This window comes from Tenrec ecaudatus, chromosome 3, assembly GCF_050624435.1.
Source record: "Tenrec ecaudatus isolate mTenEca1 chromosome 3, mTenEca1.hap1, whole genome shotgun sequence".
In the NCBI taxonomy this organism is placed as follows: domain Eukaryota; kingdom Metazoa; phylum Chordata; class Mammalia; order Afrosoricida; family Tenrecidae; genus Tenrec; species Tenrec ecaudatus.
Window position 1 is genome coordinate 76,815,344 of NC_134532.1, and position 25,960 is coordinate 76,841,303.

General features: G+C 39.3%; 1 protein-coding gene across 2 annotated transcripts in view; it reads right to left on the reverse strand.

Moving 5' to 3' along the window:
* Positions 1 to 21,842, reverse strand: part of NAA15 (N-alpha-acetyltransferase 15, NatA auxiliary subunit) — an 86,195-nt gene extending 64,353 nt beyond the window's left edge. For both annotated transcript variants that reach the window (XM_075543771.1, XM_075543770.1), the window contains exon 1: positions 21,510 to 21,842. In XM_075543771.1, the coding sequence (XP_075399886.1) occupies positions 21,510 to 21,563 (54 nt within the window). In that variant the 5' untranslated portion in view covers positions 21,564 to 21,842. The remainder of the gene's footprint in view (positions 1 to 21,509) is intronic.
* Between the last annotated feature and the right edge of the window lie 4,118 nt (positions 21,843 to 25,960).

Sequence of the window (25,960 nt, forward strand, 5' to 3'; positions counted from 1 at the left end):
TGGAAAAATTTAGTGTCATCTTCCTCCAAATAATTGCTAAGGGTTAATTTCTCTTCCAACAAAAATCACTGTTTCATGATATCAGATCCCAACCTTTTTTTATCCATAAAAGCCCTACTTCTGCAACAGGTGACTCATTATAAGTAAGTCTCGTCTCACAGTTTAATGGAATCAACTTACCGTACAAATTCGTGTACAAGCCGAGTTTTTCAGCACCGGGGTTCGGCTTATACACGGGCCAGTGGTACCCCAGCGAGGTGTAACATCTCACTGGCCACCAACACCACCACCCCCCCTCAACCCCAGGTAATGGGAGGAGTGCCCATTATCTCACGGATGATTGCCGTTTCTCTGTTGTTCATTCTAAGCCCCTAAGCCCCGCTGACACTGCAGGGCTTTGAATGTTTGTTTACTCACATCTAACCAACCAAAGCCGTCCTAGGATGTGTATCTTTAAATAAGCCTTTAAAGACCATGTGCAAAGGATGTGATCTGGTCAAGTCCGACTAATAAAAGGTAGAAATATCATGAAGCCTGACATAGAGTTAATAGCAAAGTGGGTTCGAGATGCATGGGAAGACATTCCAGAAGACATGGTGTGACATACCTTCCAGAAATGTAGTATTAGTAATGCTGTGGATGGCAGTGAAGACTGTGCTTTGTATGAAAATGACAGCAGTGATGGTGATGACGGCGATCTCAGTGAGGACAGCGTCTATGATGACCTCACACCAGCTGAAGCTCTGCATTGGGATACGGATGACGATGAGGAATCCAGTTTTGAAGGATTTTAACTCTACATTTTAGCTTGGTTGCTGGTTGAGCTCAGGGGATAGCACTCTTAAGGTATCATTGTTGATACCTTATTGTTTTTGTTGAACCTATTTTCCACTTACTGTGCTGGTTTACTAATGTTAAATGACTTGTTGTCCTTTTATTTATGTTTTTTATTTAAAATAAATATTTAAATACATTACCCCACTGACGCCTCAATTTTTAGTAATTTTATTTTCATTTGTTTTGATTATTGAAACTCACCAACAGCTTCTACATTTTCCACCCTAGGATTATACTCGAGTCAATCAGTTTTTCTGTTTCCCGGGTAATAATCAAGTACCTCAGCTTATACTTGGGTTGGCTTATATTCGAGTATATAGGGTAGTTTATCATATAAACTCACTAAAACTGCTCTTACTCACTGACAAGCAAACCCACTGCTGTCAGGTGGATTCCACCTCACAGTTATCTGGTCGCAAATAGAGAAGAACAAAAATAGGAAATAGTACATCACGTTTGTTTCTTTCCCCTATCTAAAACAAAACAAAACAAAAGTATTATAGACAGTTCTATGTACTATTCACCTTTAACTCAGGTTGTTACCAGAGAATCTTATTTTAAAGCAGAATGGTTGTTAGATGCCCACCAGTTGGCTCCAACTTGTGGGCACCTAATAACCAAGACCATATTAAAGAAAGATATGACAAGATTCTCATATGTTGTCTTTTTAACCAAATCAGTAGGCATAAAGTCTTCAGGGAACTTAATTACTCTTTACTTAGGAAATACTATTACATATGATGCATTTTAAGCAAAAGTTTCATATTCTAAAGTGTTTTATAAAATAGTATAATGAAGTTCTCCATAATACAATTACAAAACATTAAATAAGAACTAGTCTACAATTCCATTATCTGAAGTTCTTGACTTGGATGAGTACTCTTGGTATGGTATGAATGTTGTAATACTTTCCAGCCTATAGCAGAGGCACAAGTTAATTCCCAATTAAACATATAAAAGAATAAGATCTTTCACCAGCAACTAAATTGCAAAATAATTACGTGTATAGAAACCATTAAAATAGTATCAATTAAAACACAATGAATTATTCTAAAACATAACAAAATTCCCAATGCTAAATCCTTCCAATTCTATAGCAATAACTGCTATCAGATATTGCTCTCGCCAAGTATGAAACTGGAAAGTATATATAGAATAATGATTTTCAGCAGTTGAACAGCAGCCAAGGCAAGACTGTGATCTCGGATAAAGAGAATGTATGAGGTGAATCCACTCCCTCCCCACAAAATCTTGTTTTTGGACCACAGACCATGAAGGGAGAATCCAAACAAGAGCGTGGCAGCCTCACTGACAGTTATATCGGAGTTAGGAATGTTGGGAAAACTGCAATTTATAAGGCAGAGTACCAGAGAGAACTGTAAAGGGATAGCTAAATAGAAATCTTTAATCAAATACTAAGCTGTGTTGTTTGTGTTAGTGGCCATCAGGTCAATTTCAACTCATGTCAACCCATGTATGTACAGAAGTGTTCCCTAAGATTCTCAAGGCAGACTGCCAGGCCTGCCCTCTTTCACGATGCCTTCATGCAGGCTTTCCGTGCTTAACCATTTACACCGCTGAGAGGTTACACTTGAGGCTGGTTAAAAATCCACCACGCAGATGTGAACTGAACAATTAAAGGTGCTCATACAAGGCTGGAAACTTTTTCTGTTCCAAACAACCAGTTATAAGACTTTAAATATTGCAGGATTCAATAGACACCTAGAAAAATCAAATTTTAAGAGTAATCTAGACCCACGAACACTAAAAAACAAAAATGGGGGGGGGGGTCATGAAAAGAACAAGCTGATCTGCAAATAAATTAACTGCCTGCCAAAACAAAATTCTATTAAGAAAGACAACAGGTTAAGCGTCCACAATAACCAAAATTATAAAGAAGACAAAAAAAATTCCTAGAAATGTGAAGGGGTAGAAAATTGTGGCATATATTCTGGGGGGCAAAAAAACAAATCAGACCCAGAAATGACAATAATGCAAGGAAGCAGACAAAAGCTTTTGAAGTTATTATGAAGCTTATACCAAAGGCAGAGGCCAGAATTTACAAACATCACTATAAACTATGGCTAGATGACCCATATTAAGTAATTCCCTGCCCAGACTAGTTTTTTAATCACAAATAACTTACATTGTGATAGCTTTGTCTTTCAGATAGATATTGTGCTTTTAACAATGGGCTTAAACATAGCAATTATTGTGAGGACAGGCAGGAACAGGCAGTGTTTCATTCTTTTATACACGGGGTCTCGGAGTTAAAACAACTGGACAGCAACTAACAACAATGTTCCCCTTACTGTTCTGAAATGAAATTCACATATGATATAGCCTACATAAAGAATCCCCTGGGTGGTGCAAATGGCTAAGTGCTCAACTACTAAACAAAAGGTTGGTAGTTCAAACCCATCAAAAGGCACCTTAAGAAAGACTTGGTCAAAAAAAAAAAAAGGAAAAAGAAAGAAAGACTTGGGTGATTGACTTCCAAGTCCATAGCCTTCAAAACCCCTCTGGAACACAGTTCTACACATGAGTCACCAGGAATTGACATCAATCTGATGGCAAGGAGTTTGTTCTTTAAAGCCTATGCCATGCAACAAAACACTGTCCTTCACCAAATGTAACACAAACAACAAAAAAATAAAGCTGCCGTATATACTCAAGTATAAGCCAACCTGAATATCAGCCAAGGCACCTAATTTCAATTTTGAAAATTCTAATGGTAATGCCTAAAATGAAACATCAACTTTATGTAAAGACTCTAAATACTAGATACTGCAGTTAAATTGGAGCTGCTGCAGTGAGTGTTAAAAATAACAGAAAACAGAGGATCCAGGTGGTCTACTGCAGAGAAAGATTAATCTAATTTAATTAAGTTCAAAAACAGAATGGCTAATGGTTTGAACCCTTGCAGCCGCTCCACAGAAGAAAGACCAGGCAATCTGTCCTGTAACGATCAATGAGGTCCGTCTACTGTCACACAGGGTAGCCCTGATTTGACATTGATATGGCGCACTCAACAGCAATGACGACATTGGGGAAAATTACAAAAAAAGTCAGGAAAAATTAAGCCTATATCATAAGAGAAGGACTCACTTTAACAAATTAGAAAAATAAACAGCAAAGTGGGTGAAGGGAGATGTTGGACAGTGTAAGATATGACAAAATAATAATTTATAAATTATCAAGGGTTCATGAGGGAGGGAGAAGCAGGGAGGGAAGGGGAAAAATGAGCTGATGCCAGGGGATTACTTGGAGAGCAATGTTTTGAGGATGAGGGTAACGAATGTACAAATGTGCTTTATATAATTGCTGTATGTACAAATTGTGATAAGTTGTATGAGCCCCCAATAAAATGATTTAAAAAAACAAATTAGAAAAATAAAAGCAAATTAAACCCAAAGCAAGCACAGGAAATAATAAAATGTATCAATTTGATGGCAATGAGTTTTGTTAAGAGCCTATGCCGTAACAAAAACATTTTCCTTTAAAAAAAAATTTTCCTTCACCAAATATAACACACCTGATCTATTCACAATGCCACAGACTTGTACAACTAAATTAATAAATACACTGTTCAAACCCCACATGGGAAACTAGGTGGCATATGTGTTAAGAGTAACCCAAACAAAAAGCAATGACCTAGGAAATTAAAATCCCATGAGACCCACAGTCCACAGAAAAGTTGGAATTCATTTGCTCAAATAAAAATAGTAATATTCTTTTAAAATAATGCAATATTCTTAAGGACCAAAAGTCTGATAATATAATATTCAAAATGTATAGGATAAATGCAAAATCACGAGATCTGTAAAAAAATATCAACGTTCATGGGAACAGAAAACTAATACGTGCTAATTCAGAGATTATACTTATGTAGGATTATAAATTTGTTATTTTAACAGTGGTAAGTAAGCAATAATAAACTATTTGAAATATGACCTTCCCCCCAAAAAAACAAGATATAAGCTCAAAAACAGAATGAAGATAATAGGAAACACTCTGTACACTTGAAAGATAGATCAAGTCTCCCTTCAGGGAGACTCCGGATAGGGTGACTAAATAACAATCTGTGGAGTATCAAGGGCTCATGATGGAGGGGGGAGCGGGGAGGGAGGGGGAAAAAAAGAGGACCTGATGCAGAAGGCTTAAGTGGAGAGCAAATGCTTTCAGAGTCATTAGGGCAAAGAATGTACGGATGTGCTTTATACAATTGATGTATGTATATGCATGGATTGTGATAAGAGTTGTATGAGCCCCTAATAAAATGTAAAAGAAGAAAAGAGAAAAAAATGATTAGGGCAAAGACTGTACAGATGTGCTTTATACAATTGATGTATGTATATGTATGAACTGTGAAAAGAATTGTATCAGCCCCAATAAATTGTTAAAATAAAAAAAAATTTTTTTTAAAAAGAGTTGTATGAGCCCCTAATAAAATGTTTTAAAAAAAGAGATAGATCAAGAAACTATATCCAATCTGAACAGCAGGTGTCAAAGCTTTTTTTTTAATTAACAACTCCTCAGGCACCTGTGGAGAAGTGACCCTTTGGTTGCTGCTATCTAGTGCAGTGTGGAGGAATTGCAGAAGGAGCGCTTCTTTAGGCGGCAGGCGCAGCTCGCTCACTGGTGCCATTCTGCACTTAGGTACTACGGAACCATGAGCTATTGGCACTTAAGAAAGCATGGCATCTGAAACTTATAGGTGTTAGCACCCTTTCACTAGTATTCATTTTAAAAGGTGGGGGGGGGGTCTCTAATTTCACCAATACAGGAAGAAGGTTACGAAATCTCCAAGATGGTTGGCTACTGACATTAATAGAACTGGACTGTAACAAGCTGTGTAAGGTGCTCTACTGCAAAAAGAAGGCTGGAAGACAGTTTCCAGTGCACAACACTTACAATCTTGTTTATTGGGTGCATCTAAAAAACAAAACAAAAACTTTTTTACTATGAATTGGGTAATGACTTAGAAAGATCATTAGTTTTATATTCAACAATTTCTATATATTTTGTTTCATCTCATTCATTGCGATTCACTCAATGTAGCATCCCTTATCCCACTTCCTGTTTCCTGTTTGGATGCCTCTTTCTTTCCTCACCCTTCCAGTCTTTGTTCTTGTTTGATTATTCACCAGTGCTATGATCTGTCTGTCATTTGGCTGAAAATGAGCCACAAGGGTAAGTTCCATTTCAGAGAAATGGGTGAGGTTGTGGAGAAATTAGAATCCTGATCCACTGCTGGGGAGAACAGAATATAAGCAGCCACTCAGCCACTGTGGAGAACAATTTGGCAGTTCCTCAAAAAAACTGAAGTACTACTTTATAACTCAACAACCACAATCCTAATTACACACAATACTAATCATAGTAAAGGTTGGAACACAAAGAGAAACCTATGCACCAAAGTTCACTGTCACACTTTGGGGAATATATATATAAAAAATTCCCCTTAAGAGAAGAATGGATTAAAAAATAGTGTACAAACAATGGAATACTACTCAGTCATAAAGAAAAATGAAATCCTGGACCTAAACCACAATACAGATAAACATTTAAAACATCATGTTTTTAAGTCCGTTGGAAAAAATAAATAAGTTCGTTGTAAAAAGATAAACAATTAAAAAAGATAAACAATTTATAGTCTCCCTTAATAAGCAATTATCACATATATTCATGTATAAGCCGACCCAAATACCAGCCGAGGTACCTAATTTTACCACAAAAACGGCATTAAAAATGTGCTGAAAAACTCAGCTTCTACACGAGTATAAACGGTATGTAGAAATCAAAGATTATTAGTGAGTCATCAGAGGTGAGAAGACGTCATGGTGGTGTGGTGGTTATGAGCTTGGCTGCACCCTCAGGCCAGCAGTTTGAACCCGCCAGTCACTGTGCAAGACTAGGCTTCTAAGCTCACCAGGGCAGTTCCACAGAGCCGACTGTATGACAGGGAGTTTGAGAGATGAGAGGGAGAAGGAGAGGGAAGGAAGGATGTTTACTTACGGGGCAGTGAATTTATGCTGACAGTCTTAGAAAAAGAATTATGAAGAGGCTTCAAATGGTGGAAAATTTAAATGAATAGAATTTTTCCATGAAGTTCTTTTTTAAAGATCATTTAGTTGGGGGTTCTTACAGCTCTTAACAACATTCCATACATCAATTGTATCGAGCATATTTGTATACATGTTGCCATCATAATTTTCTAAACATTGGCATCAGCTCCTCTTTTTCCCTCCCTCCCTCCTCTCCTGACCCCTTGATTCCATGAACTCTTTGCAGACTCCTGGCATTACTATTATTTTTTCTTTATTTAAGAGATGCCTCACTGGCACTTCCTAAGTCCTATCTATAGAGGCAGAAAATAATTAAGAAAGCATATATCAACTTAAGAGTCAGAGAATCTATCATCTTTGGTTATATAATATTTAAATTACTGTTTTAATTTGCATATTAAAATGTAATTGTCACACTAGCCACATGTCAAATACTCAATAGCCAAAAGTGGCTAAAGGACATTCTACTGGACAGTTCTGCTATAGCACATTTTCACCATCACAGAAAACTCTATTGCATAATACTCATCTAGAGTTCCAAGTCTCAGCAACCACATTATCTACTTTGATCCACAGGCAAGACTAAGTATAATAGAAGTAATCTCTAGACACCTGAAAAATGAAAACATTTTCTTGCCAAGTTTGAGGGAAGAATCAATGTAATCATATTGATGCTGTGTATATTCAACAAAAATAAATTACTTCAAAATACAAGGAATACAGAATAATTAAAATATACGGAATTTCCTCCACAAACCTCTGGAAGATTTTGTGTGTGGATGAGTATATGCATGTACCAAAATGATAAAATAGTACAATTTTACTCCAATTTAAAAACCTGAAAAATTAGTTTTACCACACCCTTTCCTAAAATTCTTTTCACTTTAGTTTCTGTTTGCAGACATGTCCTTTTGATGTCACATGGCTTAGTAAACTAATACAATCATGAAAAAAAATACTAAGGATCATTTTTGTCCTTCCAGTTTTATATTCATTTTTCTAAATGAGTTTGTCTTATTCTTATATTAAGAAAAATTTTAAAACAAAATAAAACCTATCAAAATGAGACAACCAATCCGTTATTTTATAAAATTTCGTAGTTGGAAGGGATGGTTGTGGTTACAAAGCTCATGTGCAGAGCCAGTTCACACTGCTACTCTCCATCAGTACTACAATCCATTTTACTGCTGACTAGTCAAAAGTCTTAGATGTAAACCTAAAGCATGTGCTCAAGACCCAAAAAGATCCACTGACATCTAGACAATTTTGACTCTGAGCAATCCTATATCAATAGGACCTACCGATGCAATAAATATTTCCAGAAGCAGGTAGCTCCAGCTTTCTTCCAGAGTGGCTGGTGGGCTTGACTTGCCAGCCTGCCGGCTAGCGGCTCAACATTTGACAATGCCACCAGGGATCCCACACAGAATAAAATGGTGGGTTTTTTTAAGTCTTAGAAATATAAGCCAAATTCTATCTTTAGTTGTTTATTGATTTCTAGCTCTATAAAAAATCGATTTTATCTTATTCAAGCTAACCATCTTCGTTCTTTTAGCAACCTTATAAGAATATTTTAAGTCAATTTGACATTCTGGGTCACGCTCTGAGTCTCAAACAACTATTGTTCCCACACTCCTGAATTTTGAAAAACTAGTAACATTTCAAAAACCAAATTGGGAATTGAAGTAGGGCTGCTGTTTTAATTTTTCCAAATAAGGTATCTGGGGGAGACAAATCATTAGTATTTCACGGAACAAAAGATATTTAAATAAAAATAAATAAAAAGATATTTTAATATACCAGTATTGGGGAATCTCTGAAAGTTTTGGGCCCAGTAGTTCAAAGTACAAATATGATCTTACTATTAGCAGAATGAAGTGTGACAATTACATCTTACTTCCCGGGTACTACTTTAGAGAGGGCTTCAAAACATTTATGAAATTCTTCATAAACTTTTTGAAGCTCTCTCATATATCCCTGTGAACATACCATAGTAATATTTTATCTTATTATTTTTAGTTTTCTCATTATTAAACTATGCCAATTGAGAAGAGATAGTTAAAGGAGGGTTTACCAATCCTACTTAATATGAATAGAACTGTGTAAAAGAATTCTAAAAGCGATCATCCATGATACTAGGAACAGAGAAAAGTTGAAACAAAAACCCAAGGTATGATTGAGAGTTCAGTATATAACAGAATCACACAAATAACGAGAAACACCCAGTTTGCAGGGAACAATGAAATGGCCATGGAGCACAGAAAAAGAAATGTAACCATCTATACAAAAACTCAATTGTAAGTCATTTTAAAGCAAGCACTACTTTCAAGCACAGCACAAAAGAACAAATCCAACATTTCTGTATGATAATGGCTACTTTATAACTTTAAGCTCTCCACAACTCCTCTAGAACAGAGGGCAAAGAAAGCCACCTTTATAGCCCACCCAGCAGTACTATATGGAGATCAAACTACAATTCACATTCAGTGCAAAACTATCCAAGATCAGAAGTTCTGGTGGGAACTGTTCAAATGAGGGGGAAAAACATGAATGTCCTCAGGGAGACTGAGTATATGTACTATTAACAAGGATTCACCCTCAGAAAAGGATTCCAGCATGAGAGAATACTGAGAGCAGACAGAGAGATAGAGATAGAGAGAGAGAGAGAGAGAGAGAGAGAGAGAGAGAGAGAGAGAGAGAGAGAGAGAGAGAGAGAAGCAGAGCAGCAGCTGCTACTAAAAGGTTTAGAAAATTATGCAAGGATTACAGGTTATCAGTCTTAGCAAAGCTTTCCGGAAGAGAGGGTGGATCTCAGAAGGAGGTGAAGGGAAAGAAGAAAAAGAAGAAAGTAACAGAAGATAAGGACCCTACTAAAATAAGATATATAAGACACAAAAGAAGCCATTTATTTAAAGTAAAAGCCTGCATTTCATTTTAACATAAAAAATAGGACTCTTGAACTAAGAGACTAAGGGTGCTATTCAAAATCCATTACAAAAATGAAACTGCCTATATATCACTCACACTACCATTGAGTTGATTCCAAATCTTAGGGATTCTATGGGACCGAAGAACTACCCCTTTTGTAGTTTTTATGGCTTTAAATCTTTATGGGAGCAGACAGCCTCATCCCTCTCCTTAGAGCAAATGGTGGGTTCAAACCAGGAATCTTGCAGTTAGTAGATTCAATGTGTATGCATTCTACCTCTCACTCAACTCACTGCTATCAAGTCCATGCTGACTCAAAAGGACACTCCTTGGGGGTTCCTGAGACAGTAACTGTTTACAGGAGTAGAAAGTTCAGTTTTCGTCTCTTGGATCTGCTGGTGGTGTCGAACTGCCGACCATGCACATTGCAATCCAGCACTTAATCAGTACACCACGGGGGATGGGGGGTTGTCCCTTATTGCTAATTCAGTAAAATACAACACAATACAATTAATCAAAGTACCTACCACTCATAATATGTTACTTATAAGAAATAAAACATGAAAAACTTTATGAGAGTGGGATAGTTTATTGTGCCAGCCTGGCCGATAAAAACAAGTGGGATTAATTGAAGGGCGGAGAGATAAATGGCTCGGTGAGCCTCGCCTTTCTTGTCTTGCTCTTTGGCTCTTTGATCACTGGACCAGTGTGCAGCTGCCTTGCTTGTTCTGTGCCTCAATTTACAAGCTACACTACCTGTGGACTGTGTCGTTGTAATTTGAGGTTCCTTCAAGACCTGCTTCGCCACACAATTGGAATTTACATCTCTTGAGCTGGGGACTGACTGTTGGTGACCTGTTGGTGACCTGCCTTGCTGTTTGCTGCCTGTGCCCGTATAGCTGGAATTTTCTCTACAGAGGACTACCTGGCGGCCCTCAAGACTTGAAGGACTGCAGATGTATCACCACTGTCTCATGGGAGTGAGTTGAACTGGGTCATTTGTACTGCTTTATAATTTAACTGTTCATTTCTTGTGTTATATATCTATCTATCTATCTGTATGTGTGTATATATATATATACATATATAAAATTATTAGCAATCTGGTTGTCTCTCTAGAGAACCCTGTCTAACACAGGGAGATAAAAACACCCAATATCTGACCCTAAGAGGATACAGGTAGTACAACACTAAACAAATTAAAAACACACCCATACTTAATTATCAACTACCCCATTTTCTGACATTCTACATTTATAACAATAAAAGGTCTACTATTATATATGCATTAATGACATCTGTTAGGCAGCAACAACTGATCTGAGGTGATAATAATGCAGACAGTAACAGGGTTATGAGTCTGCTTGACTGGGTTAGGATTCCCAATGATTTGGCATTATGTAATGATGTTATTTGATATTTGTGTAGTGATATAGTCATCTTCCATTTTGTGATCTGATATAATCATCCTCAGTTTTCACTTAATGTGAATTTCTTAATTAACAACCTCATCTTTGGTGTTTAATTATCAGTAAGTGGGGAACAGGTGCAAATAAGTAACAAATGCAGAAATGAAAGAAAATCTCAAATAAAAAATGCAGGCTAGAATGGACAAACAATAAGATATAAATGGGAAGCCTATTAGACCCAGAAAATAAACATAAAAACAAAAAGGTCTGAGAAATTAAGAGTACAGTCAGTATAAAATGCCCTAGAGAGAACAGATATGTACTTATGTGACATAAGAAGCAGGAATATGCCTCAAATTAAGTAAGTGAAAAGAATTCAGAAAAAGTAATACCTACAGAACACAGGTGAAGATCCAATAAGAAAAGATTGCTAAAGAACAAAAAGTAATCAAAATTCTACATCAAGAACATTTCTTGAATTAAAAAAAAACACTTGTTTACATGCTGAAACCATATACCTAGGGAAAATTTATTCACAATAGTCAGTACAGAAAAAACCCTGGCATCACCAAGAACACCACAAAGACAAGAAAATTGGGATGGCATGAGAAACACACAAGCAAGAAAGCAGGCAGGGAAATTATTTTCAAGAAATTTAAGAGGTGTGAGCCAAGGATTTTACATTCAGCCACGCTGTGCTTCAAATATCAAGAGTGTTTAAATAGCAGGTTGAGTGTAAGAAAGGTACAGAGGACAGGGCTGGCATCAGTCTCCTTTGACTTCACAAGGGGGGAGGCCAATTCCTGTAATGTAGAGGTCAGACATACCACTACACTCCAACTTTCCTCAAAATTCTGACTCTAACTGGCATCCATTCCCACAACACTTTGTACTTCTCTGCTACGTGCTACAAGTCACTGCAATGGTCACACGGAACTCACATTTTATACTCATGATGAGTATATTAGAGAAGTGAAAATGCTGCAACTTAGGACCTGAAATACTCAGAATACAATTCTTAGGTCAGGTCAGCTCTTCTCAGTCATGCCCACAGGTACACCCTGTTTCATAGGATCAGTAAGAATCAGAATTGACTCGATGGCAGTGAGTTTGGTTTTGGTTTGGATCCTCATCTGGCTCAGTTATCTCCCATTCTTTGAACTCGAGGCACGATGTCCTGCCACATTGCCTGTCAATCCTAGGGGTCATCCTGCAGCCACAAATCTGACCTGCTGACGTTGGATTCATCCCCATCTTCTGGAAACTAGCCTGTGACCCTTAGCTACCACAGCTCTTTGAGCAGGAGAAGCCTCCAGCCTAACATCTAACCATCTGACTAGGAACCTGCCTAGAGCAGAACGTGCCTGCTTCTAACACCATGTGTGCCATTTTCATTATATAAATGAACACAAACAGAAAAGCATCACTGGTTTTGCTTTTCTAGAGAACCCAATCTAAGACAATCTGCTTGCTTAGCTCTAGCTTCTGTGGACGAAGTCAACAGGTGTTAATGGAACATGTCCAAACTTAGTCCACATGTTCATTGCTGCACCTCCCCTACTTCCCAACAAGTAGACTTAAGTGGTCACCAGTGAGCATACCACGCTGTCTGCTTTCCTGCTCCCTTTAACGTTTAGCCCCAGAAAGGAGTTTTCAATTATGGTAATGAACTTTTCCTGCCTAGATGTAGCCAATGACAAACTACTTGCTTGAAATTTGAAAAGCCAAAGTCACTTTTTTCCTGCAGCTATTTACTTCAGAGCTAATGCTCTGGTTCTCTAAGGAGTTCTGGATGGGTCTGAGTATCATTTCAAAGGCAAATATCCTGAAGGTATTGTGTGGAGTTCAGGTTTCCACCAAGTTCCCATACTCTATAACACAGGCTTAAAATAAAGCCCGTTCCTTTCTGATAATTCCTAACTTCAATACTTAGCATATACAGTCAACCATAAACTGAAGGCAGGTTTACAAACTCTGTAATCACAATACCTAATACTCTTCCACTACATATCTAGGTATGCGAAACATTCACTATCCATAATACATTCAGATTAAGACATAATCCATAACTAATAAGAAGTCTAATAATACCAACTTCAAGAATGGCCTGAGGACACCATCTGACCTCTCACATCATAATGGGGACGCAGACTCAAATTCAGAAGCAGCCCAAGGACAATCCCTATGCCACTGAGTTTAGGCAGGCCTCTACCCTCCAGCTTTTTAGCTCCCTTTCCCCTGCCTTCCTGATTGTGTGCTGCCACTCAACATGGTGGGGGTTGGGATGGGGCAGATCCCTACTATTTCCGAGGCAACTGTGGAGGCAGGGGCAGGGGTGAATGCTGGAGCTACTGTATAATTCTTCCCCAAATCTCCTAAAATTGCTTTTCCTGCCAGATGCTGTTGTCCCAGAACCAGGGAAGCAACTACAAGTGTAGCTAACACTTACGATTACATTGTGATCACTAAGCAAGAGATTACAGCTATACCCCTTAAACATACATACCAAAGATTTCCAAAGGGCTCATAAAATGGATTAAGCCTTTCCCCATCAGGCAAAATTGGAGTTGCTTCTTGATTTATGTACAGGTTCCATTATGAAGTGCTCTGAAATTCTCGTTCTTAGCAATTTTATGTATTGCACACTGAATTTCAAGTTTCATGTTTGCTTCAGAAAAGAGGTGAACATAGAAAACTGTACTGAACTCAAACCAAGTGAGGAGGACTAATAAGTTCCCATAGGCTCCTAGCTCTAAAATCTATCAGCTACTTCAGTCTACCATGTTTGTTATGAGCAACACCCATCTCCATCGAGTGCAACAACTTTCAGATAAGCTTCTCCAACCACTTCACACAGAATCACAAGCTGTAGTCTTCCAGTGCTCTTTCACAAGCAAATTGCAGCACTTTATCAAGGTAAAATGTCTATTTATTATCCATTGAAAACGTGTACTAGTTTTAAAAATAAATCTGTCAGTAATTAACATTCTTTACAATAAGCCAAGCCTAACAATTCTGAGGACCATGAAGGGTCAGGCAGTGTTCCTATCCAGAAGATCACTATCAGTCAGAATCTAACAATTAAGTTTTGAATGCTGTTCTCAATATATTTTCCCCACAGGCCCTACAGTTTTTCATGAGTAATGTTGCCTAACACTTTTTGAAACTGATGTCTTGATGGATAAAAATGGGCTTTAAAGCAATAAAATAAATCAATAGAAATAAACTTTCAATATGTAATCATAAGTGTAAGCTACATTAACTCTAATTTACGCAAAGGAGCGTTGCAAGGCTTCTATTGGCTGACCTGCAAAAAAGCCTAGCACCAAATCTGGCTCAAAACAGATGTCAGTTTATGGTCTTTTACCTCATTTCTTCCTTTCTCGAAGATTCTTATTCAGCAGCAAGCCCTGATAACCAAAGGAGATCTTTCCATCTCTAATGAATCTCTCTATAAAAAGACTAGCATATGAAATATAAGCCATTATAATAAAGGCAAACAAAATTAATATTGGAAGCTAACCGCATGTGGAAGCAGATGAACAACTCTAAACGCTTCCCCCAACTACACCCCCGAGGTCTTTTTTTTGAAAGCAAACTTTCACTTCTCCTTTTACGTATGTGCAGGTAAAACAGCTCTGCAAATGTCACGTGGGAATGTTTAAATAATCTCTGAAGCAAAATCAAATGGCATATTCAAGATTAAAAGCATCACTGGCTTCAAACAAGATTACATGTTTCCCAGCAGGCTTTAATATAGACATTTTAAATGATCTTAACTGAAGTTTTATTCATGTTGTACTAACCAAAGAAAATATCAATGAAAGCACACTTATCAGGTAAGAAAAATATCTCTACATTGCAATTTTCTTTGTTGAAACAGCTAAAGAGATTGTTTTTATTAGCTTAACAGTTTAAGAAATGATTTAAGTCATAGCTTACTTGGGGCAATGATGGGGGGAATCCAACAAATTAAAGCCATTTTTCAAAAGTTACCACTTAAACACAAGCTCACATAATACACAGTATAAAGCAACTTAGTTATAAATGCACAGCTGGCACTCAAGGAAACCCCCTCAGATTAAAAATATAACCATAGCACAAAATTCCCTCCACACCCCAAAATTTATACTAAGAATCAGCACTCTCTTAAACTCTCTTCAATTTTTCTTTTTACCATCAGCATTGGCAACTGACACTTTTAAGGTCCATATTTCAGTTTTTCTCTCAGCAGAATTATTGCCTCTATAACCAAACTGTATTTAGAGTCAAGTGCTCTTCCCCTATCAGTGAACCTTCTCAACCTTCAAGAATTTATATTGTATTTTCCCCCTGAAACACACTCATGAAACAACCTGAAACTACAGTTCATGTTTCCATTTTCTATTCTTGCTTCACATTGGTGTACCAGTGGTCTCCAAGCCAGACTTTGTGTCAGGAATCAGTTAGGGAGTTTTACTGACCCATACAGTCTTGACAGTGATTGAGCAGACATCTCACAACAGCTATATGCCATTTTTCCCTCCGAGTCTACAACAACCAAAAAAGGAAAACAAAAACTTTCCTCTGATTACGCTTTTGTGATTTAAAAAAGCCATGTAAACAAACTTATACTATAATTCACTGATAATGACTCTTCAAGGTCTTACTGGACCTGAGGTATAGGTCTGCCCAATATCCTACAATTACCTCAGATAATAATGGAGTCTACAGTGCTTAAGGCCCAGTTCACCTCTCTTCTCCAAATATCTAATACAAGCACACAGTCCACAGATTCCTCTCTTGCTATGTAATCAGTTTTAATATTCATTTCATATGATATTTATTAAACATCATTCTAACAAATATAAATAAGTCAGAAAGTTCCTATTCTCATCAAAACAAAATAAACATGAAAACATACATCTCACTGTCCTATTTCAACCCTATAGGGTAGAGCAGACCTGTCCCATAAGTGTCTAAGGCAATGCTGTAAGTCTTTTCAGAAGCAGACTGCTAATCAAACTGTCTCATCTTTCTCCCTTGGAGCAGCTGCTGGGTTCAAACTGCTGATCTTTTGATCAGCAACCAAACTTCTTACTTAACCACTGTCCCATCAGGGCACCTCATGAAAATTGCCTTTAATTTCAGGAAGACATGTAAGCAAACAAGTATTATTTGTCAAGATAGTGATTAGTAATATGAAGAAAATAAAACAGGGAAAAAAAGATTGAAGAGGAACTCCATTTTATAAAAGGTCCATAACTAACACTTAGAGGACATTTGAGCAGAGATCGAAAAGCAAATGAGGGGGATGCAGGTATCTAGAGACACAATTTCAAACAAACAGCCCTTTACATCATGCTGTTGTTGGGTACAGTTGAATTCTCAAAGTGACTCAAATTCTAACACTGTCTGCACAGCCAGCCACACAATCTTTGCCATTTTTGAACCTGTTATTGAAGATACCAGTCTTCTTCTGACTATTGTACCAATCATGGTGTCTTTTTCCGGGGATTGGTTTCTCTTTAGTAAGATGGCCAAAGTCTACGAGACAACGCCTCGCTATTGCTGCTCCTAAGAGCATTTTGACTGCACTTCTTCCAAGACAATCAGTTCTTTCTGTTGATAGTCTGTGGTGTATTCAATATTCTTTGCCAGCACCTAATTCAAAAGCATGAATTCTTCAGTTTTCCTGAACCAGCTTTTGCATGCCTATGAGACGACTGAAAACACCATGGCCTGGGTTGGGCACTTAGTTGTCTTCAAAGTGACATCTTTCATTTTTAAACACTTGAAAAAGAGCTCTTGCAGCACACTGCCCAATGTAACCTGTCTGAATTCTTGACTGCTTCACCAAGGGCACTGACTGTGGGTTCAAATAAAACACATCTGGTAACTTCGATTCTTGTCTCCATTTATAATTTTGCTTATTGGCCCAAATGCATATGATCATGTGATTCTTTACATTATCTAACTTTGTATGTACAAAAATGCCTTTATGAACAAGAATGATATATGTGAATGTATGCTATCAGAAACAAAAATACCACAGGAAATAAGAATCCAGACCGAAGAAAGATAGCCTTCATTTCAGGCAAGTGAATGAGCACCTCACCAGTCCTGGAAACACGTAGAGTGCCATGCCTGTCTCCTTTTAACCCATAGTTCAAAGTTGAGATGACCACTCTTAATATCATCATATAACTAGTTTGTGTAAGCCCAGTAATCATCTCAGAGGGATGCACAGCTTTAGAACATAAAATCAAACATTAAATTAAATACCCAAAGCTCTTGTCTACAGGGTGCTTTAAAAAGTTTGTGGGAAAATTTGGTTATCTTTTCATTCCATTTTGAAACACCCTTGTATTTTCTAAAAATATAGCTTTGTCTACTACTATTGAAAACTGTTTCTACTAACTTCTTAAAATCTGAATATACTGTGCCCCAAATAACTGGCACAAGTTATACTCACTTGACACAAAAGAATCCTTGTTTCTTTGGACAAATCTTTCAGATCTCTAACACAAAATATTTTTAAAATATGCTTTGTGAATTCAAAATAAAAACATATTTGCTTGTTTATACCAAATCTCATTCTAAAAAGATTTAATAAGAATTTTACAATAAACAGTAAATTTACTAGTTTGATCAAAGGGGCTTTTACTTACTAGAATTTTATAGACTATTTAAAGTTATTTTATGGTTTTTAAAAAAAGGTATTATGTCTGCATTATAGCAAAATTACATTTCATTTTCCAGCACATAATCATCCCCTAGTATCTTCAGAGGAAATTGGTTACAGTGCCCCCCTAAGATACTAAAATACACAGATGTTCTTCAATGCCCTTATATAAAAATGATGCAGGGTTTGCATACCCTCCTATATACTTCAAATCATCTTTAGATCACTTCTAGTACCAAATACAAACTGTATAAATAGCATTTTATGCTCCCTTAGTCTTTGAAAGGACGCCTTAGCCACACTGCTCCCCCTCCGATGCCAATAATTTTTATTGGGAGTGGTTAAATCCGAGAATGTGTTCCTCACAGATACAGAAGGCCAATTGTACTTTTAAGTTGAAATGTATTTTGGTTGGGATATTTTATTACCAAGCATTTACAAAAAAAGTGATTTCAAAACTTTAAAACCTGTCCCCATTTTTGTTAGTTATTTTTTCAAGCAGTACAGGCAGTCTATTAAACCTATTTTCCAGTTACTGTCAAAATGAGGAATTTTGTGACTGAAATTTAGTTTAAATCAACTGACATTCCATGTGCACATGGAAACCAACTTGTTTATAATTCCCTAGTTTACTTTCATCTACAATTAAATCACCCCTACCACGTACAGTAGAAACACGATCTCTCCAATGGAAGTAAATCTAATGAAAGTATTTAACTATAATGTGTTTCACCTAATTATTATAACTCTTTTACCAAAAACTCCCTTCTCTCTCTGACCCTCTCAGAAGGAGACAGTAGATAGGGTGTAACTACCACTTGGGGGGAAAGGGGTTAGGTTTGATAATTTGGTTCCTTGAACAAGTTATTTATCTTAATCTAAGGCCATCTCTTTCCTATCAATCTCCCCTGCCTTGACAAGTGAGAGAATGAAGGACTCTAAAAACACACTTAGAAAAGTAGCACCTGAAAAAGGAGGCTAACATGCAGTATTAGACTACATCAAGTGAGGCAGACCCAATGCAGGAACTGATATTTTTGCAAACTAGTGAGTAATCCAAATTTCCATTGGAAAATAAAGACAAAAAACCTAATTCATTATTTTGAAATTGTGGTCTCACATTTTAAAAAATATAAACTACTTTCATCTCCTACTCAAATTTTCCAGGAACAAGAATAGTACGCTTTACAAAATAGCAGCTCAAAACCAGAATGCTGCAGGTGTTACTAACCTATCCACACTTGATCACAAGGCATTATGGTAGGACCAATTTTTCTGTTTATTGGGGAGAAGAGTTTAAAAACAAAAGAAGCTACTAAAAAAAACTGAGAAAGCAGAAGCCTTAAAAGCACATTAACTATCCTTTTGACTAATAATATTTTCTTCATTTCTAATATAAAAGAACATTAAAGTTCTTATGACCCTCCCTCCTTCATTAAGTGATTTTCACATTCCTTAGAACTTCTTTTGCATATAACTTATCACAATAAAATTTTTAATTTTAACGACTTGAAGACTTGATATTCTTCAAAACCAAAAACATTGTTTAGGATGCTTCATCAAAAATTGTTATCCTACAAATTAAACAAACTGCGGTACATCCATACCAGAGACTATTACTCAATAATTAAAAAGTACAAACTTTTGGGTTTGGGGAGGGTGGGGAGGGGAAAAAAGTACAAACTTTCATGTACTACACAACAACCTAGATGAACAAGGGAATTAAGCTGAATTTAAAAAGCTAAATCCAAAATGGTACATACTGTGTACTTCCTTTTGAGACATTCTTAAAATGAATAGAAAGAGATTAGTGGTTGCCAAAAGTTGAGAGGCAAGGGGAAAGGGAGTGGGCTGGAGGTGGCCTTTGATCTATACAGGCCAGAGCTATCTTTCTGGGTGTCTTGAGTATGGTGGTCAATACAGACTCAATCCATAACATGGCCTAGAAAACACACACATAATGAATGCACGTAAAACTGGGGATTACAATCAATGACATGAAACAAACTGGCTAAACTGTTGAATGGAAAATTGCTCTGTAAACCTTCAGTTAATTCACAATAAAGAGAGGGAAAGTACTACCCTAACATATGGGAAAACCTGAACAGAGTTAAACAGGAGACTTATCTTTATTCTTAGATGTTTGCTGAAATGCTTTGTGTTGGAATATTATGACTGCAACTACCAAATTTAGGTAAAAGATTTTAGTAATTCCTTATACTTTTCTTTTTTCAACTTAATTTTTTTTTCCAAATAGAGAGTTCAGGGGATTAAAGACCAAAGGTTATCCTAGACAATACAACAGTACTACACATCAATTAGTCTTTTCAAATAAATTAATGACCTTGTTAAACTATACTGTAGTTTGATCTGCATACGCTATTGGTCATTTAAAAAATTAAAAGATTTCAAAGTAGCCAAGGGTTACATAGTAGCCGGCACATGCCCCACCCCCTTTAGTATCACAATTAGTTTACTATAGATTACTCTTTGATTTGTGGGGAAACACAAACAAATAAAATTAATTCTGATGAGAAAGCCAGCACATTCTAAGTTTTAAAAAGTCTTAAATTAGGCAACTAGTTTCAACTACAGTTTAATTCTTCATTTCACGCAAGGGGCAACCTACACACTGAGTGGCAAACAAAAACGTGTTACACTACATTAATTACAGCAACAAGGTTACAGGCCACACTTTACACTGTAAACAGTCCTCCCAACCTGCTGGCCAGTGCGGTTTATTAAAATGCAGGGGAGTAAAAGTTCTGAGAGTCCCCATTCTCTGAAGCAAACTCACTCTGATGCATCGGACGAACCACTTTTGTCTAAAAGTCTGTCTCTACAACTTTTCACTTCCTACTGGACCGCCTCTTGCAGTGGGCCCCACCTCCCGAAGAGGGTGGTGGGGTGCGGTTGTTTCCCGCTCGGAAACTAAGAAATAAATGCTTCTACTGGACTCCAGAAAGGAGGGAACACGACAGGCCGGGGGACGGCACACTCAATTATCCAACCAACTAAAGAAGGTAGCCGTGTGGAACGCTTCGTTTCCTTCCCCGGGCTGCCTCTTTCCATCCCTGGCGGGCCAGTGACCCTGGGCCAGGCGGGGACAGGTGAATCCCTGGAGAGGCAGCGGGAGGGACGCGCGGCGGAGGGAAACGCGCTACGGCAATGAATGAGCCCTGCTGCACCGGCGCACCTGTCCTGTCCGCGGGCGGCCCCGGCTGGGGGACCCCGCCTTCGCCCCGGCCGGGGCCGAGACCCGAACCCATGCAGCCCGCTTCCCAGCTCAGGGCCCGGCGCCGTCCCCTTTCGCTCCGGGCAGAAGAAACCCGCACTCCAGATGCCGGCAGGACGGGGCCTAGTCCGGAACCCGGGCCTCGGAAGCGCGCGGACCGCAGCACGAGCCCGCGGTGCCCGGTGCCCGGGCCCAAGAGGGATCCAGGCAAAAGAACGAAGCACGAGCGTGCATTCGGTCTGGTCAGAGGGTACGAAGGCGGGGTCCCGGGCGGGGGTGGCTCGGTGCCCGCGCGGCCGAGGTTAGGGGTGACAGGCCCGGGCACAGGCGAAATCGTACCCGCCGCTTGCCCGGAGCCTCACACTTACCAAGATCCGCTTGAACAGCGCGTTCTCCTTGGGCGGGAGGCTCACGGCCGGCATCGTTCCGGCTCCTCCCGCAGCTCCCGCCACCGCCCGGCTGGGTCAGTCTGTTTGTCCGACCGCCGGCGTGCCTTGGCTGCTTCAGCCTTGAAAACCCTACTCCGCCGCCGCCCCTGGGCCTTAGGTGTCGCCGCGTCGCCCTAACCGGACACCCCCTACCCCTCGTCTTTTCTCCTTTCTCACTTAATGCCACCGCCGCCTCCCCCCACGGGTCTCCGTCGGCGGTTCACGTGGTAACTGAACAGACCGACAGAGGCAACCAAAATGGCGGCCGCGGAGGGCTTTCCCACCCGGGTCACACTTGCTAGTACGCAGGCGCCGTGACCTGCTTTGCCCCGCCCCTCGCCCCGGAGCTTGTCGGGAAGCTGGCGCGCCGCCCGCGCGCCGCGGCCTCGAGCGTCCCGCGGGCTCTGCCCTTGCGCTCCCACACGGAGGAGCCGAGAAGGGACGAGCGGCCAGCTCCGGGTGGGTGGCTGCCGCCTCCCATGGGAAATAGCCTTTTTGTATTAACCTCCCTACTATGCTGGCCTTTCATTCGTTTCATCCGAGCTGTATGATCCCAGGATGAGCCGTACGTGCTAGTGAACACGCAAATGTTTAGGAAACGCTGTGGTCGCGCGTTCTACCTATGTAAAGAGCGGAAACGGAGGGCAAAGGGGCAAGACTTCGCGGATACGGAGAGAAAGTGGCTCCATAGCCTGAAGAGTGTGACTGCTAAATGGCTCTAGCTGGGGTGTAGGTGATTTGGCGAATGTTGCTTAATTAAGGTGAGCCCAGAGAGGTAGAGTAAGCCAGATCCGAGTGCCATTTTTTGCTCTGCCAAGGTGCCTCTGAAGGTTAAAGATGCTTCTATTTAATCGATTAGGAGTAGAGGGTGTAGCGACATTGATTCCCCTGAAGAACTGGCTGGCCTCAAGCTAGCGCCTAGTTCAACTCTTCCACAAAGCCTGAAATCTTAGAAGCTAGGGAAGCTATGAAAGATACTACACAGTACAGCTAGTCTGGGCAAGGTTAGACACCTCTCTCAATGAAATTTCTCTCACTAAATTCCTATAGAAACATTGTATCTTTTCATTAACAACTCACAGTGATACATGTATCACAGTGGCAATTTGTTTCTTTTTAAAACATTTTATTGGGGGCTCGTACAGCTCATCACAATCCAAACATACATCTATTGCGTCAAGCACATTTGTATATATGTTGCCATTAGCATTTTCAATACATAGTTTCTTTCTACTTGACAGAATGGTGTTTCATTGATTATTTAAATATTTTTTCAGCTAATTTTTCCCTTGGCTTTTTTTTACTATAAAATCATAAAAACCTTTATTAAAAAATCATAAAAATAAGAAACTATTGCTTTCTGACATATTATCCAGGTTTATATACTTGGTTTTTTGTTGGTATTTTTTACATTTTGTGACTGAGTGGAGATTTACAGAATAGCGCATCTGCTTTACATTCAAACATTCATATGTATTTTGTTCCAGCTCATTTACTGCAGTCCCTCCATGTACTATCGCATACCCTAGTCCCTCTCTGTTTCATGTGTCTATTCCTCCTTTAGTCACCCTAGAAGGTGAGGGTCTGAAAACTGACTTTCTTAAAACTAACACTGCATGTTCCATTCTTTGGACAGGGCGTTCTTGTGTCCCTCAGTTTCTTATGACCTTTTCCCAGATCCTAAAAATAGGATATGTAGCATTCTTTGCATCACAAGTCTATGAAACACTAGTGGGGTTTGCTTTTTTAAAAAAAAATTATGTAAGTCTCTTTCAAATTGCTGTAAGCTTCCCTGGAAGGTATGCATTGAGTAAGATGTTTCCCACTGGAAAAATATGGAATAAAACTTCAGTTTTCTACCTACTATCTTGAATGCCCACTCCATTTGTTAGGAGCATGAGGTTTTTTCTTATTTATGTCTTTTGTCTTTCTGTTGCTTTTAATACTTGTATCCTCCCTCTGCCTTTGTCATTTTTTACTGTTGTCCATCATATATATATTGCCTTCCCCTTTAATAAAGATAGAAGCCCTGGTGGCGTATTGGTTATGAATTGGGCTGCGATCCACAGGACAGGGAGTTTGAAACCACCTGCAGATCCACAGGGGAAAGACTGGGCTTTCTACTCTTTTAAACAGTCAGTCTGAGAAACCCACAGAAGCTTTGAGTCAACCTTGACTCAATGGCAGCAAGATTGGGTTTTGGTCATTCATGTTAATACAAGAAGACTTCAAAAAGTATGTGGAATTTTTCTATGAATTTTATTGAATCCCCTAAGTGTCTACCCTCTAGATGCCATTCAAACCCTGGAATATGTCGTGAGATGTAGTCAATTAATATCGTTACATTATTAATTACAGCCATAGTTCCTTATGTAATATGTGATAATTCTGGACTCTGTCTGTGGCTGTGGTCCCATTTTAGACGGAGTTCTCTATCATGATTAAGGTGACATTAAATCGTAACCATAATAGAAGGGGTTAACTATATCATAACCTTTCCTTAGGGGCACCTTAAGATTACTATACAGTTTAAGGCACTATCCTTCCTTTTCCTTGAGGGTATGGTGGGCCAGAAGACAGCCACCCTCCCAATGAAGCCATTCCTTGGGGTATAAGAGTACTGGTGGTATAGTGGTTAAGAGCTGGGTTGCTAACCACAAGGTCAGCAGTTCTAACCCACCAGTCATTCTGCAGGATAAAGATCGTAACTTCCATAAAGAGGTACAATCTCAGAAACATACAAGAGCCATTCTACCCTATTCAGTCGGTTGCTATACGTCAGAATTGACCCAATGGCAGTGAGTTTGGGGTCTGTTTGTTTGATTTTGGGACATAGAAACCCCATTTGGAAGAGCATGTCCAAGATCTTTGAAGTAGCTGAGGCCCCTGAGAACAGAAATACCAGAGCCTGTGGCACAAAAATTCAGAAGAGCAGTGAGAGACTATGGGGTCCCTTCTCAGCTATGTTGAAGTGACAAGTGGGCTGGCTTCCTGGACCACAGAGGCAGAAACCAAGGAATCATGTGTCTGAGATGATGAGGACAAGCGGGAGACTTGGCCACTGGCTAAGGAGAGATGCTGTGGATCAACAACTGTATCCTTGCTATTTACTGATTTTGACTTGTGGTAACCTATTAACTTCCAAATAAACCATCACAATTACATTGTCTGTGAGTCTTGCGTGGCCTTTGCAACACATTATCAAACCCCGAATAGAAGTAGAGTGCCCTGGGGGGAATGGATGCTGTTAAAGAAGGATGGAGGGCGAGGGCATTTGACCCCTGCCTTGTGGCAGTAGGGAAGCCAGAGAAGATCAGATGTGCGCCTGGCCCGCACAACTTGTGCCATTTGATGCATCCCAGAATTCTATGCTTACTCTTCACAAATTTCATGAAGAAGACTTTATCTGCATCATGTTTGAGTTTTCGAACATGGACAGTTTGGGTTTTGTTTTGAGAAGTTATCTGGGGGGATTTTGTTTTTTTTACACAAATGGAATCATACTGTGCCTATTTCTCCTCACCTTTCCTCTCCCCTTTCTGTCCTGGACTCTAAAGTTAGGAGGTCCAGGGTACTTTGATGGAGTTGGGGGCAGGGCTGCATTAGTCTGGAACCCTTGGGTGGGGCAGATTGTCTAAGGAAACAAATCCAGGAGCCCTTATATATATATATATAAATCCCTTCTATATATATATATATAAATCCCTTCTATATATATATATCCCTTCTATATATATACACACACACACACATATGAAAGAGCTTTATATCAAGAAGCTCTTTCATATGTGTGTGTTATATATATGTCATTCTCTATCAAAAAGGCATCCTAACCCACTCCAACTCAAGACCATTAGTCCAAGGCCAGGTTATAAGTTGCTCTTCAGACTCAGGTAGCTACAAGCCATGATGCAGAAAGGTGAACCAGGAAGTAGGAAGATCTCATACCAGGTGCAGATTTGCATGGGATCCAAGGTCCGTGGCAATGTGGCAGGGTGCCAGCAGCCACCAGAGTCCCCTGTGGGCCCCCACTGCAGACAGAGTACCAGCAGGCAGGAAGGCAAAGTGGCAGAGAGAGGGGAAGGATCCGAGTCTCCTGCTTACAGGAAAGCCACACTCCCCAGGAGGCATCATCAGGCTGTGACCTGATTGACAGGCTGGATTCCACCCCTACACTTTGATGCAGCCTCAAGTGAACATAAAATCTCACTGCCACAGACCCTTTTGGGGAATCAAACTTGCCCAAAGGATAGAAAATGGGTGGGGCATACAGTTAATTGTCCAACTACTAACCACGGGCAACCCCACCCAGGCTTGGAAACAAATGAAACCGGTCCGCTCTGGGCACACGGAGGCACCAGGAGTCAGGATTAACTGGCTGACCACTAACA